This window comes from Aythya ferina (genome assembly GCF_964211825.1).
Source record: "Aythya ferina genome assembly, chromosome: 7".
Classification (NCBI taxonomy): Eukaryota; Metazoa; Chordata; class Aves; order Anseriformes; family Anatidae; genus Aythya; species Aythya ferina.
This window is the reverse complement of record NC_140302.1, coordinates 7,410,765-7,427,546: the sequence shown is the minus strand read 5'-3', so window position 1 is coordinate 7,427,546 and position 16,782 is coordinate 7,410,765. Positions and strand designations below refer to the sequence as shown.

Sequence of the window (16,782 nt, the reverse complement as noted above, 5' to 3'; positions counted from 1 at the left end):
TCTGCTGAAGGCAATGTAAACTCTGCCTGCAGTCCTGCAGTTTAGCGTCTCTCCCCACAACTGTGCAAACAAATCCACTTGCCTGGTTACAGTGTGAGCTGCAAGGTAACTCTTCTACACTGCAGAGGGACCATGCCGTGCTCTGAGTATTCCTAGGGCTGTGCTCACATGTTGGACTCTGCCCCACTCGTCTAACACTGCAGCTACTTTGCAAAAAGTCCCCAAATCAATGGACATCCTGGAGCACGCCAGGCTGCTCCAGGTAACATTTATCACTAGGTAATATTCAAGAACAAGCTCTTTAAGGATGAAGGTCATCTGAGAAAGTTGTAAAAGAAGCTTATAAAAAAGAAGCTTTATAAAGGTCAACAAATCGCATTACTAAGTGTGCACCTAGTAGTGAAGAGTCTCTTTAGCTGTTGCAGGCTGGATGGTGAGGCTGGGTGAATTAGCTTCTGTAGTTTACCCAAAACCTGGAATGTCTTGGAAAGGCCTCTGGATCATATTTCATGCTCTCTTGTTAAACACAACTACTGGACTAGCTTTCTCAATCCTAAATGAAAGGGTTTTTTCCTTTTCACCCTCTCATTAACTTGCTCCATACTTCCTGAATTGGGTAACAGGACATCATACTGTACCCTGCAGCTTTCCACCTTTTCCTCTTTCTCTCTCCTCACAGTTAATATCTATCATTAGCACAATCCTGGTTATCAGTTCCAGATATTTTCTCCTACTTTCCCTCTTTTATAAATATGCTTTTACTTCACAAGCAACACACTACAAGAAATACCACAGGAGAGTCTCCTTTAAAGATTTGCAATGGTTTTCTGATGCTGACACCACTGTTACAGCCTATGCATGGCAAACATCACCCAGCAACAGCTATCCTATGGATGAGGTTCTGCCTGTTGCCGGATCCATTTAGCCAGATTTTTGGGCACTCCCTCATAATGCCCTGCCTGCACAGGTTTCTGCAGCTTACAACAACCTCAGACGCTGCTTCCAGGCAGGGAGAAGGAAGGGTCAGGGCAGAAGCGGCTCCCAACTGCACGGCTGGGACACAGCAGTGCTCTGTCACTCCATGCAATCACCTGCCATGTGCTGGCTGCTGAGACTGGACAGGGACGCGATCGTTTCTGTACCCTGCTGCTGCTTCTGATGGAAAGCAAGCCAATAACCAAAACTGAGTTCTGGACTACTCAGTGTTCAGAAAAACATGACGAAGCCTATTGCTACTTTTCCTGCCATCCAACCGCCTTTAACACAGGTTTCTGTTAAAGCAGCGAGCAGTAGTGCACTTACTGTAGAAAGATGCTGAGCCTATTGCACACTAACAGCTATTGATATTGCGAGACACTTGAACATTGGTGCAGTTTTGTGATTTTTAATACTCACAAATGACAAAATGTTGCCAGGAAGCTTCCTAACCTGGTACGCCCCTCTGACTATTACCCCCTTTTGATAGTCCAGGCGGGCAGTGATAACATCGAAGAGAGAAGCCTCAAGGCTATCAAAAGGGACTTTAGGGGGCTGGGTCGGTTAGTGGATGGAGCGGGAGTGCAGGTGGTGTTTTCGTCCATCCCTATGGTGGCAGGGAGGAGTTCAGAGAGGACACGGAAAGCCCACCTGTTAAACACGTGGCTCCGGGGCTGGTGCCAACGCAGAAATCTTGGGTTTTTTGATCATGGGGCACTTTACTCAGCACCTGGCCTGATGGCCGCAGACGGGTCCCTATCTTTTAGGGGAAAAAGGATCCTGGGCCAGGAACTGGCAGGGCTCATTGAGAGGGCTTTAAACTAGGTAGGAAGGGGGATGGGGCTGAGGCTAGGATTGTTGGGGCTGTGCCAGGGGGAACAATGGCAAGGCCGGAGGATAAGGCAATGGCCCAGCTGAAGTGCATCTACACCAATGCACGCAGCATGGGTAACAAACAGGAGGAGCTGGAAGCCATCGTGCAGCAGGCAGGCTACGACTTGGTTGCCATCACGGAGACGTGGTGGGACCAGTCTCATGACTGGAGTGCTGCAATGCCTGGCTATAAGCTCTATAGAAGGGACAGGCAGCATAGAAGGGGTGGTGGTGTGGCTCTCTATATTAGAGAGTCTTTCGAGGCTGTAGAACTCGAGGTTGGGAATGACAAGGTCGAGTCCCTTTGGGTTAGGATCGGCAGGGACAACAAGGCTAGTGTCCTGGTCGGGGTCTGCTATAGACCGCCGAACCAGGATGAGGAGACGGATGAGGAATTCTACAGGCAGCTGACAGAGGTTGCAAAATCATCAGCTCTTGTACTCGTGGGGGACTTCAACTTCCCTGACATATCCTGGAAGCACAACACAGCCCTGAGAAAGCAGTCTAGGAGGTTTCTGGAGAGCGTGGAAGATAGCTTCCTGACGCAGCTGGTTAGTGAGCCTACCAGGGGAGGTGCCCCGCTAGACCTTCTCTTCACAAACAGAGAAGGACTGGTGGAGGACGTGATCGTCGGGAGCTGTCTAGGGCAGAGTGACCACAAAATGGTGGAGTTCACTATTCTTGGCGAGGCCAGGAAGGGGACCAGTAAAACCGCTGTATTGGACTTTCGGAGGGCTGACTTTGAGCTGCTCAGGACACTAGTTGGTGGAGTCCCTTGGGAGGCGGTTCTGAAGGGCAGAGGGGTCCAGGAAGGCTGGGCGCTCTTCAAGAGGGAAGTCTTAATGGCGCAGGAACGGTCTGTCCCCACGTGCCCAAAGACGAGCTGGCGGGGAAGAAGACCGGCCTGGCTCAACAGAGAATTGTGGCTTGATCTTAGGAGGAAAAAGAGGGTTTATAATCTTTGGAAAAGTGGGCAGGCCACTAAGGAGGACTTTAAAGAAGTAGCGAGGCTGTGCAGGGACAAAATTAGGAAGGCCAAAGCTCATCTGGAGCTCAATCTGGCTACTGCCGTTAAAGATAACAAAAAACGTTTCTATAAATACATCAACACAAAAAGGAGGACTAAGGAGAATCTCCATCCTTTACTGGATGCGGGGGGAAACTTAGTTACAAGAGATGAGGAAAAGGCGGAGGTGCTCAATGCCTTCTTTGCCTCAGTCTTTAGCGGCAATACCGGATGTTCTCTGGATACCCAGTACCCTGAGCTGGTGGAAGGGGATGGGGAGCAGGATGTGGCCCTCATTATCCATGAAGAACTGGTTGGTGACCTACTACGGCACTTAGATGTGCACAAGTCGATGGGGCCAGATGGGATCCACCCAAGGGTACTGAGGGAACTGGCAGAGGAGCTGGCCAAGCCGCTGTCCATCATTTATCAACAGTCCTGGCTATCGGGGGAGGTCCCAATCGACTGGCGGCTAGCAAACGTGACGCCCATCTACAAGAAGGGCCGGAGGGCAGACCCAGGAAACTACAGGCCAGTCAGTTTGACCTCAGTGCCAGGAAAGCTCATGGAGCAGATCCTCCTGAGAGTCATCATGCAGCACTTGAAGGGGAAGCAGACGATCAGGCCCAGTCAGCATGGCTTTATGAAAGGCAGGTCATGCCTGACGAACCTGATCTCCTTCTATGACAGAGTGACGCGCTGGGTGGATGAGGGAAAGGCTGTGGATGTGGTCTACCTTGACTTCAGCAAGGCTTTTGACACCGTCTCCCACAGCATTCTCCTCAAGAAACTGGCTGCTCTTGGCTTGGACTGGTGCACGCTTCGTTGGGTTAGAAACTGGCTGGATAGCCGGGCCCAAAGAGTCGTGGTGAATGGAGCCAAGTCCAGTTGGAGGCCAGTCACTAGTCGCGTCCCCCAGGGCTCGGTGCTGGGGCCAGTCCTCTTTAATATCTTCATCGATGATCTGGACGAGGGCATCGAGTGCACCCTCAGTAAGTTCGCAGATGACACCAAGTTAGGTGCGTGTGTCGATCTGCTTGAGGGTAGGAAAGCTCTGCAGGAGGATCTGGATAGGCTGGACCGATGGGCTGAGGTCAACTGCATGAAGTTTAACAAGGCCAAGTGCCGGGTCCTGCACCTGGGGCACAATAACCCCAAGCAGAGCTACAGGCTGGGAGAGGAATGGTTGGAAAGCTGCCAGGCAGAGAAGGACCTGGGAGTGATGGTGGATAGTCGGCTGAATATGAGCCAGCAGTGTGCTCAGGTGGCCAAGAAGGCCAACGGCATCCTGGCTTGTATTAGGAACAGCGTGACCAGCAGGGCTAGGGAGGTGATCGTCCCCCTGTACTCAGCTCTGGTGAGGCCGCACCTCGAGTACTGTGTTCAGTTTTGGGCCCCTCGCTACAAGAAGGACATCGAGGTGCTTGAGCGGGTGCAGAGAAGGGCGACGAAGCTGGTGAGGGGCCTGGAGAACAAGTCCTACGAGGAGCGGCTGAGGGAGCTGGGCTTGTTCAGCCTGGAGAAGAGGAGGCTCAGGGGTGACCTTATTGCTCTTTACAGATACCTTAAAGGAGGCTGTAGCGAGGTGGGGGTTGGCCTGTTCTCCCACGTGCCTGGTGACAGGACGAGGGGGAATGGGCTTAAGTTGAGCCAGGGGAGTTTTAGGTTAGATGTTAGGAAGAACTTCTTTACAGAAAGGGTTGTGAGGCATTGGAACAGGCTGCCCAGGGAAGTGGTGGAGTCACCATCCCTGGAAGTCTTCAAAAGACGCTTAGATGTAGAGCTTAGGGATATGGTTTAGTGGAGGGCTGTTAGCGTTAGGTTGGAGGTTGGACTCGATGACCTTGAGGTCTCTTCCAACCTAGAAAATTCTGTGATTCTGTGATTCTGTGACGCAAATCTTTATCCCAGAGCATTTTTTTTCACAGCTACACACATAGGAACTGTTTGTGTTTTTCATGAAGACAGTAACACAGAAGGCTAACTATTACAGAAAAGCTTTAAATACTGTTCAGATGGCAGAAATTCAGGCACTCACATGGTATCCAAAACTACAGAAAGAAGTGGAAACATTTTTATTTAAAGTTCTATCTTTTATTACTTTACCTAACTACACTTCACACATTTGAAGATATTCAATAAAATAATACAGGAAGTGGCAGAAATATACTCTTAAAAATCCTTCAGCAAAGAATTATCGTTTGTGCTATCATTAGATACTAAGTTTATAATTTTGCACTACTCTTTCAGATTTCACACCTCTGTTTCAATATTAAACGCAAAATTAGTACAGTACTGGCAGTATTTTGCTATTTTTCAGTTTCTTCAAAGCTTTAATACTCTATCTTCCATTATCTTCATGGGATTGCTTCAAAATTTTAATACTCTAATCATGAGGAAAAACAGCGCACATTGTGAATTTTAGTCTAAATCCATTAAAAGAGCAGAGCGCGACCTTTCATTAGGGTCTAGTGAAGCCAGTAACACTACGTTTTATTTCTGCCTACTGATTTCCTACAGTACTCAATTTTGAAATGAGATGCACAAAACCCATTTATATTCTGATACTGATTATAATGCTACATTTGATGCAAGAGCACATACTGCAGCAAGGTTATAACTTCCTGATACATGGAGGCTGTGCACACTGATCCCATTATTTCATATCATCATACAAATTTCAGAAACTGTTTATGAACATTTTCACTGAAACAAAAATTAACAAACTCATCACCCTCAGCACCATTATTTATTTATTTATTTTAAGAAAATAGGGTTCATTTACTTTAAATTATCAGTGTAAACTTTTATCAAATCAAGACTGGGTAGTAGTAATAATCACCTGCGCTTCTAATGTCAAAGGCCTAAACCCTGAATTCCCCTCTTGTCCAACATGAATGGTGTATAGGACCGAAACATGCTCAAACTGACTGAAGAAAACAATCTGAAGCCCCATTGATATACCTTCAATGCATAAAACTTTGTTTATCCACACAACTGACATTTTCAACAGCTTCTAAGAGGAGAAATTCTAACAAATCTCTCCTCACTGTTTTCAACCACAGCCCTCAACTTTTCAGTTCGAGACAACCTATTCGGATGGTAAAATTGCAGCACTATCTGGTAAGATCAGGGAATGGCTGTCTGCCAAAAAAAAAAAGTGGTTAAGAGGAAGAAGCAACTCTGAAATATTTTGCTACTTTGTCAAATTGGACTGCTGCAAAAAGTCCTGCAAGCAATTTCACACAGTTGTGCTTCTGAGGAACTCAAGTGTTGTCTCTTTCCTTACCGTAGCATCAAATTCTGTTTCCTAAAGAAGTGTTAACATCAGTAAATATGTTATCAGCTCTAAGCACATAACTTTTTTGGTGCATTGGTTCAAACCATATTTTTGTAACTTCTTTCCTTCTGTGTGTCAAAGCGAACAACGGAAGGAAGAGAAGTTGAGGTATTTGCAGAGGAAGTGCTTCCATACTGTCTTTTCATAACCAACATGCATCAGAATGGCATTCAAAGAGGAATTTATTTCAACTTAAAAAATAACAGTTGTTATGTGAATGAATAAATGCTTTACCTGTATTCATCCTGCGTAAATCGAGGAATTACTGAAGGCTGCAGTACGGCAATTTCTACGGTAGTGGTGTTGGACTTCACAGGATCTCCATCATCATATGCAATGACTACTAGCTGTAAGTAGTACAGAAAATCATTTTTAGTAGAGGTGAGAGCATTATGTTGACTTACAATAGTGCTTTTTGTATTTTCAGGGTCTAACAAGTCAGATGTGATTTTCTTTCACTGCAAATCATACATTGTATAAGAACAAAGCAGAGGAAAAGGGTGACAGCCATCTGTAGGTCGAACCATATGCTAGAAAATTTACAGAAACACAGTAAAATGGAACCAGAATTCCATTGCTTTCTACAAATACATCTCCAAAAAATGCTGTCGGTTTCAAGAATATAACTTATATTTCTCATGGGACTCCCTTCGCATCTTATCAAAGACTGTCCTTACCAAAACTCCAGAATCCATTATAACTTTTTAAAAGGTATAGTTCAGCTCTACATTTAAGCACTGGAGCACTTACTATCAGAAAAATACCTGCAACTCCCCCCAAAAACAAGTGAAAAAAGTGCTGGGTAAGACTCTGGTGCTGACATTAATATTTAAAACTGAGGTCAAATAACAAAACAACAACGAAAGAAACATGTTCTATCCCCAATTGACAACAAAAGAACTCTGAAAAGAGATCCTCCAGATGCTAAATCATGGACAAAAACAGATCTTCACCAAAGGCAGCCTTTATAAATCTCTTGCATATCTAATATTTGGTTATTCAAATTATTATTTACTCAGTCTATTTATCTACGCTTCTCTGCTGGGACAAATAAATTCACCTGCTTTGAGCTTTCAGATGAGGTTCAGCAAAAGGATGAGACCAGCCCACTGAAGATGGACTAATGGACAGTTTGCTAGGTTTTTCTTTCCCTACATTTGTCCTTATTTCAGGAGATCTGCAGGCAAACACCAACTCAGGAAGTCCCCACATATCTCATTTCTGAAGTCATAGCAGAGGAAGTTTATGTCTTCTTTTCTCTGTTCCTTCACTAAGCATCCATATTTTCTGAAATGCAGTGCTGCTAAATTTACCATTGGTCTGCCCTACTACAGAGCAGTTTTCATACAGAAACATGCCATGTCCATGTGCCTGTCACCAGCATGTAATGTATCAGAGCCTCAGAAAACAGCCACATAAAGAAATTACTGTGAAAAGCTTCACTCTGGTTAATCAATAAATAATTCTCTTCCCTCCTCCCCCCCTCCACCATCCCCGAGTTTCACTACATTAATTAGAAATTGGAAATAAATTAGCAGTGCCCCAAGTTCCTAAGAGAGATAATATTTCAATGCTACTCAAACTCATCATACTGCTTGACATGACTCTCAAAAAGTGGAAAATGGTGGACAACTTTACTTCCTTATAACTGAAAAGTATGAAAATAAACCTCTTTTTGACCCTCAATTCAGAAAAAAATAACTGAAAGGCAAGAAGAAACAAAACACACCTGAATGAAGACACATGTTGGCATCTTCCGAGTAGGAAAATTACATATAAACCTCCATGTATTGGAAGATACTTTTTTTTTTTATTTGTTTACTGACAAGGTCCAACTTTCAATTACCTCCTCCATTTATGGATTTAAGAAGGGATACCTGTTTCTTTGATTTTGATTGAAATCATACCTTATTCCAGATTAACTACACTTCAGTACCAGTAACAACACAATAGTAATTTGTCTCCTTAAAGCTAGTGTTTTCACATTAAAGCACTTGCGAATGCAAGTCCCCAACTACCCAAACTGTGCAGTAACTTTCTCTACAAGATATATTACCATCCTTACTTTTTTTTTCCCCTAAAATTGCTATGCTGACAGCTTTGTTGAAAACAAAAACATTAGCTATGTTAACTTCCAAAAGCAGGTTTCCTTCAGCTGCTTCCCATTTTTTCCCCCAGCATAAGAGCAGCAATCATATCCGTGCAAGATCTTTCTGAAATGAAAAAGGCCAGGAAACACGTAACAAGAAGAAATTAAGAAACTGAAGAAACAAACAAAATAAGAATTTCACATCTTTCTATGAAATTTAAAGCATAAGAGAGAAACACATGTAGAAGGAGTACTACTAAATGTTACTTGCATTTTTACTGATAATACACAGACATATGGGTTTTACCTTAAACACCGTACTTGGCTCTTCATTTAGGTTTACCCGAGTTACTACACGCCCTGAAGTTTCCTCCACATCAAAAATGCTGGCACTGTAAGGGAACTGGACGACATCTACTTTGTATCGGACTCGACTTGCTGGTGTGCCCTGGAAGTCAGAAATAAAGCAGATGTCATATTATTTTCTTTTTACTCTCCTCTTTAAGCTATTAAAGATTTAAAATGCAACATCTCTCAGCAGACCATCAGAACTTGCAGCTTGTCTTACTCAAAACTGGGATTGTTACTGAGCATCTGTGGTGGTTTTACCGTGCTAGGCAGCTGAACACCACAACTGCTCTCTTCCTTAGAAGAGGAGGGAAAGAAGTAAAGGAAAGAACAACTCATGGGTTAAGATAAGGATAATTTAATTAAAGGGGAAAAATAATTATTAAAGAAAGATTAATTAAACAATTTAACTAAAGGGAAAAGAGGGAAAGGGGAAAAGGGAAAAAAACAAACAAACGAACAAACAAAACAAGTAAAGGCTATGCGGAAGTGCAGAAGAAATAAATTACTCTCTACTTCCCATAAATGAGCGATGCTTGACCATGTCCTTGAAGCAAAGCCTCAACGCATGCAGCCAGTGTTTGGGAGGACAGATGTTTTCACAACGAGAGCCTACCCCTCCCCTCTTCTTCCTGTTTCCACGTTTTATTGCTGAGTGTGACATCATATGGTATGGAATATCCCTTTGGTTGGTTTAGGTCAGCTGCCCTGGTGATTTTCTTTTCTCACTTTTTTACCCACCCCCTAGGAGGGTTAGAGAGAGTCCTGATGCTGTGCCAGCACTGCTCAGCAGCAGGCACAACACTGGTGTGATACCACTGCTGTTCTAGCTATAAGTGCAGAGCACTGCACTGTGTGGGCTGCTGCAGGGAAAGTTAACATCCCAGTACAACATGCCTCCCACAAAATATCTTAGAAACATCTGATAGATCCTCTAAGAAAAATCATCAGAAGTTTGGAAAGAAGCAAGCTAAAAAAAAATAAAATCCTTAGGTTGAAGAAGATATATACATATAGACAGAGGTGGTGATCTGTTTGATAATTCATTTATTTTTGTAATAACAGAAGAAGGACATCACTTAAACTTGGTTAACATACTTTTCAACAGTATTTTGACAGCTGAATTTAAAAGTCTCCTCTTGTGCTAGTTCAGGAAACTCTGAATATTTTAAAAATGTAAACACTATTTAGCTTGTCTTGAAAATTGAAGTCTTGTTACTGAAGGTGGGAAGATTCACACGTTGTATTTCTGAAAAATCAGATTACAGTTGTGAACACAGGACACTCCAGCCTACATGACATTCACTAACTTTTTTTTGAGAGGAGACAAAATGCGAACAGCGCCGGGTTGCTTGGGTAAACCCGCCAAAGCCTGAACAGACTATCTCATGTCCACGTCAAACAGCAATATCTGTAAGTTTGACTTGACTCACCAAAGCTGAGTGTTGAAGAACCTTTTCAAATCCTCACCTCCAACAGCTAGGGCACTGTGGCCCCTGCCACCTTGAACAGAGGACTTCTGCCTCACCATTAGCCATCGCTGTTAGTTCTAAGCACAACCTCAGAAAACAGTTAAGGAGAAGGCATTTGTCCTAGCACTAGTAATAGAAAAAGCTCTTTTGCAAATGGATTTTAAGTGGCCTGAAAAAAACTGTTCAATCCCCATTTTTAATGACAAGAACAAGCACAGGCAGCCTGTGCATCTGTGCATGTCTCATAAACTGTCTGCGTTCATATGCACTCAAGAATACCAAAATTAAAAAGGGAATCAGAAGATGCATTGCCAGAAGGGTATAATAGATGAATTTTTCAGATCAGTAACTCAATGTTTGCTAATAGGAGGCTATTTACCCGATTTAACTATTTTAACACTAGATGTCTGAATAATTAACACTTATTCTGAACAATGAAGTTTCTTGATGTATCCATCACATTTCCAGCAATCTCATTCCAGCTGTCACCCTCCCAAGGACCTTTAGCACACAAAATAACCATGCCTGTAAGTACAGCTTACGAGGCAGCTGGCTGACACATCGGAGAGACAGGAAAGCTCTGGCAGCCTGTGCTGACTCGTGTGACCTACCAAGTCCCTAAAAAAACAAAACAGGTGACAAGTCTTGTCCCTGGGATCTCCACAGTCACACTATTTCCCTTCTTGAGCAGGTCAGAGGAAGGCACAAGGATGGATCAGAGGGCTGTAGCACCTCTGCTGTAAAGGCAGGCTGAGGGAGTTGGGGTGTTCAGGCTGAAGAAGAGAAGGCTCTGGGGTATCCTCATTGCAGCTTCTCAATACCTGAAGGGGGCTTATAAAAAAGTTGGAGAGTGACTTTTTGCTTGGGCAGGTAATGACAGGACAAGGGGTAATGGCTTTATACTAAGAGGGGAGATCTAGGTTAGGAAGAAATTCTTCCCTCAGAGAGTGGTGAGGCACTGGCACAGGTTGCCCAGGGAAGCTGTGGATGCCCCATCCCTGGAGGTGCTCAGGACCAGGTTAGATGAGGCCCTGGGCGACCTGATCTAGTGGGTGGCATCCCTGCCCATGGCAGGGGGTTGGAACCAGATGGTCTTTGAGGTCCCTTCCAACCCAAGCTGTTCCATGATTCTCACACCTGTCAGCATGGAGGGCAGAGCCAAAATCAAGGGACAACATGCCACGGTTCTCTTCAAGGGGTCTGGAAACCTTGTAGAGACCTCCTGACCTTCAGGCTGCATGCTCCTCTCCCACCACACCTCCTTTCTTGGCAGTGCTGCCCGCATTATTTCTGTCTTGATCATCTCTCCCACAGCCTCTCTCATGCTCCTGTAGCACTGAAACCATTCTGAGTCATGTTTTCAATTACACAAGGAATTTTTTTTTCCATTGCAGCCATTCCCATTAATTTTCAACACAAAACATATCTCCTTCACTCCAACACTGTAAATCAGAATGTATTAATGACCTACTTTGTGTGTATGCATCCTTGTTTTTTTCACCGTTTTTGACTCAGTGGGGTGAGTAAGAAGAGGCAAATTATGTCACATGCAGTCTTTTGTGGCTAAAAGGTAAGATAACACTGGTACAACGGTATCACCAGCTGCTGATCTAGAGAAGAGATCCCTCGTAGCACCCCAGGCTCTGCTGCAACAACCACGTTCCCATGCACCCCTGGAGGATCGTCTCTGGTATCAGCAGGATGGTGCCTGGCACACATCTAACTTTAGAGGGGCAGATACTGACAAATGTCACCTAACTTCTTGGGAGGTTGTATCTGCCTCTCTACAGCCCCTGAGATGGGCTGCACCACCCACAGGCTACAGAGGACGGCTGGGAGACACCTGAATTTTAACAGACTCCTTTCATTTTCAGCAAGTGCCCCTTCACCAGTATTGATAGTATTTCACTTGTAGTTTGTGTGTTTTCAAAGTTTAAAACGTGACAAAGTAGCAGTTTCCTAAAGCACTGGAAGCCACTAAGAGTAAAAACTGTGTGCTAAATAGAAGAAAAGGCATCCAACAAGGTGTTTAGCGCAAATAAAGGTTTTGTGTGTGTGTGTGTGTTGTATTATATGTAAAATAAATATGCATTTATTTTGCACACTGATTTCTGAATAACTATTTATCTGTCTGTGTTACCTGGATATGTAGACACCTGGGACACTTCACAAAAATCTACTGATTCATCAGAGAAGCACATCGAAACTCAGGTCCTCCTGTTGGTATGACTGTGGCTGACAAAATCCTGAGTCTGGACCTCAGATCTTTACATTGCTTTTAGACAGACAAAACATCCAAAGCCAACAGTTTCATTAATAGAGAACTGGTAATTTTCATCTGTATTCAATACCGTGGTATAAAAGAGCTTTGCTGTTCTTGACAATATGTTCACTGTATCATGTCATGCAGCCTGGCCCAGGTTGGGTGTATTAGCAAGTCCAGTGTTCCTGTGACACTGGCAGGCCTGCAGAACTGGGTCTACCAGATGTGCTCTGGTGTTCCGTGGAGCAATTTATGAAAACCATGTTAGTTGTTAAAAATATTTTACATGACCATGCACATTATACATGTGAAAATCCTTGAAAAATGAGAAATTTCAGAGATCATAGCATAACAGATGATTATACAACTTTTGTCCTGATGTTCTTCTTCACCATTACACAGTTATGAGGAAATTACCTGCTAAGATCCACTCTATTTGGCTACAGAGTAATGGTCCCTACATTTGCTTGTAAGACTAGAAGCTATCATTATCACTAAACATGCACACAGTCGGTAATTTGTTATTAAATAAAGAAAATTCTCATCAGGTTATTGCTCCTGATATGACTATCAAGTACACTTTTCTCCTGTCATTTCTGAAAATAACAAAATGGGGATTTATTTTTTATTTACTATATTTTGGCACAAATGTAATTAGAAAAATCTCATGAGAAATTTTCCAGGGAAATCCATTTAGAAGCAAATTTCAATTATCTCAAGTATTAATCATCTTTCATTTCTTTTTAAAATTAATTTAGATGCATTCCTATGTCTACAGCAAAACTCAAATATAACATTATATTGCCAAATAAATTATACTCTCAAATAAACCATAAAGAAAGGATTTTAGCTGGCAGGAACCATGCTCATTCTCTTGAACCAGAACTTTTATCCTAAAAGACCAAGACTAATATCAAACTCATCCAGCTCCAATTACAATATTATTGCTGCATAATTCCTCATGTTTCCATTTTCTCTGGGGAAACTCCATGGGTATGGCAAGAAAACATCCCCAGCATTTACATTAGATGATCAGGCTGCATGTGGAGATCCTGGACAAAGAGGCCATGCAGAGTACACATGTGCACTACCAAGATAACTCTCAACAGGCACAGAGAGGTTACAGAGGAATTGTAATGCAATAGATCCATCGAAATGGCATGAGTAAAGTAACAGTAACGTCTTCTTTATGTTTTCACTGGTATTTCTGAAAGTAATTCAAAAGGAAGTTAGAATCCTTACTCCCACTATGCAAAAGGGTAACGGAGGTACAAAACCAGAAAAATGGAGCCCAGAAGAGTGAGGAAAAAAGAGCATTTCACTTCCATCTGCACTCTATTCATGAAGATCCCAGATGTGCATCTGTGTAAATGACTGGGATTTTACCCAAGTACTAGGATGGAATACTAGTATAAAAGATAAAGGCAGACCTATTCATCAAGTCCCTTTGCACTCAATGCCACTTTCTGACTGAAGTCAGATTACTTCTACAGCTACTGTAGATAAAATGTGAAGCAAGTAAGGTTAAATGTATGGTCTCCATTCATTTTCATTCAAAAATTTCAACAGAAATCTGAATGATTTACAACATAAAGAGTTCACTAAGGCAAATTTTGTAAAGTTAGCTCTGTGAAAAAAAAAAAAAGGGAAGTGATGCTAAAGACAAAATGTACAGATGGCCACAAGTGTTCTTTGTAACAAACCAACACAGGACAGTTACCATTAAAGATGGGCCAGTCCACAAGGCAAGCAATTGACTTTGGTGGGTCTCCTACCAACTACGGAGTGTTAACAGTGCACTCACACTTATTTACTCTCTCATTTACCAGTCATTACCATTTTATAATTTTATATAAGCTCTAAAATTTGAATTACTTTATTCTTTAGTATGTAATTCAATGAAGGAGTCTGCAAGTCTGGATTAATTCTGTAAATTCTGAATTAATAACAAGCTGAACACAAAATGAGTATAAACTTTTAAATCCACAAGATAAAATTCCTTTAAGAGCTTACTGATTTTGCAGTATGTTTCCCTTATGCTAATCTCCAGCAGACACTATGATATTCAACAGTAATAGTTTATAAAAGATCAAGCCCTTGACTATATGAAAATGTTTTTATCTCTAATTAAGTATCTGTTAAATCTCTAATTAAATATCTGTTAGCATCACACTTTCAGTGGGTGCTGTAAAACAATAAGGACAATTACTCTCAATCTGACAAAATAGCTCCACTGATCACAAACTTTACAAGGTGTTACAAGACTGGATAAACCATTAAACTGGATGTTCTGGAGCTCTGGAAACTGACTGGTCATTAAAATTAGCATTCTGCATCTGTTTCTATTGACTTTTCAAATCAACAAAATCAGAATATGTGGGGGAATTGTCCATGAAAGAAATATTCCAGCTTTTACAGTGATGGCTCATGTAAAAAAAAAGCCTACAGAGGAAAAGCATGCACCTCGTGATATATCAGTCCTGGAAATATTCACCTCCTGATAATTAAACCAAGCACCTATCACATAGCTCAAGCTGCTCTCCTTTCGCAATATTTGGAGAGTTAAGCTCCTTGAGAAAATGATTATAATCATCTGGCATCTTTCATCACCATATCACTTCAATAAAGCATGAACTAATCACAATGAATAAAACTCTTCTTTTTCTCCCCAGGGATGATCTCGGGTGTCCTTGAATAGCTAACTTCAGTACGTGCATGGCCATCTGTACAGGACGTAGTGCCTTTGACAAACAAAAAGGACAAGCTTAATGCAACCAACATTCAAATCCCTCCACGTGCAATTATCTCCTTAAAAAAAAAAAAAAAAAAAAAAAAGTTTGGTACATAACTGGAAATAAAACAACTTTAAAGACCTTTCTCATCACCAAAACCTTCCCACTCAATCTGGTTTAACCCCTAAAGTTTCAAGGCAAGCCACTGCTCTGCTGTCATTCCACAGAGCCAAATCCTTTTTACTTGCCCCTCTCCTGCTCCTGAACAGGTTGCCCCATGCCATTTTAAGTCAGACTATTCATTAGTGTGTGTAGGAAACGAAGATACCCTGTGACGATGTACAGCATGGCCTAGCATTTATTTTTGGTTTAAGTCACATCAAAACCCAACGTGGAAGGAAGGAAGAGAAGTTTAAAGAGAACTGTTTAAAAGCAGTTTCAGCCGTGCCTCTGTTCAGCTGCCAAGCGTGACTCACCCAGATGGCCCAAGCATTGTCTAGACACCAATTCCACACATTTTTGGCTGCCACCCCTGAAGCATTTGAAGAAGCTGTGTCTTGTGCTAGCCACTCATCATTCCTTGAGAGCTAAGCTCTTAGACTGAGCACTGAGAGTAGAAGTATTATTACAAACAGGGGAACTGAAAGCAGTCCTGAGGACATTCCAGCATCAGATAGCATCGAGCAACGTAGGATAGAGGGCTTTATGCATCTGTTACAGCCCTGATGTACGCTTCAGATCTCACCAGCTATAAAAGGTCATCTACCTGCCCAAAGAACAGACGTTTGCTAGCTCAGGATACTAACGACTGTGCTGATAAAATTCAGAAGTGTTGATGAGAGAGTCAGACACCGGCTTCATCTAAGCCTTGGGGTCTGCAGGTATGTCTCACTAAAAAGACTGGAAAACATCTCTGGGTGAAACCAAAGCTGTGTACATTTGTGTTATCTAAAGCAAAGCAGGGCATACAGATGCTAGTTCAAAACTCTAGGTTTGATTAAATATAACAGTGGCTAAGCATGAGGAGCTGTCTCAGAAACTCCAGTAACTCGGCATCCTTCTCTCTCACCACCCCTTAGTCCACACTAACATGCCCCAAAGCAAATGTCTGATTATCGGCTGTACAAGGACTCGCTCACTCCTTTCTGTCTCCATTGATGGACTTTTCTTTATTACCTTGCAGCCTTAGACTCTTACTTCTCTTTTATGCTCTTTTATGCTCAGCTATGCCTGTAACTCCAGGCTTCCCCCCCCCAGTGGCCTTAGATCTTGGTTTTCATTCCCTATTTTACAGATAATTGTTTCTTTTTTTTTTTTTTTTTTTTTTTTTTTCTATAGGATATTATCATATCTACTTTAGTTGCATGAAGCATTTATTTGGCACACCCAGTACAGATGTAACACGTCTGTGTTTTCCAGCCACACGAATAGTTATGGACCTCACAGGATACCTGCTTGCACTGTTATTCACTTTTGACTTCATCCTTTGGTCAGATCACTGTTTTCAGAACAGGATTTGGTTGGGAAGTTAAATTCTAATAGTCAATGGAGTTCTTACAGGAAACAAAGAACACAGTTTAACAGTGGAAAAATCGTGTCTCTTAGTCCTTTAGTTCCAGATGGACAACCATTCTGGAAGGAAAGCTCAAGATGACACAAGGGAAATCCTGTGCACAACTGACTG

The 16,782-nt window shown here is 42.5% G+C and overlaps 1 protein-coding gene across 17 annotated transcripts in view; it reads right to left on the bottom strand.

Moving 5' to 3' along the window:
* The window catches only part of PCDH15 (protocadherin related 15), an 883,259-nt gene that overhangs the window by 92,207 nt on the left and 774,270 nt on the right, over positions 1 to 16,782 (bottom strand). For all 17 annotated transcript variants that reach the window (XM_084525148.1, XM_084525147.1, XM_084525146.1 and 14 more), the window contains 2 exons: positions 8,591 to 8,731; positions 6,429 to 6,541 (listed from right to left, as the gene is read on the bottom strand). In XM_084525148.1, coding sequence (XP_084381274.1) covers positions 6,429 to 6,541; positions 8,591 to 8,731 — 254 coding nt within the window. The remainder of the gene's footprint in view (positions 1 to 6,428; positions 6,542 to 8,590; positions 8,732 to 16,782) is intronic.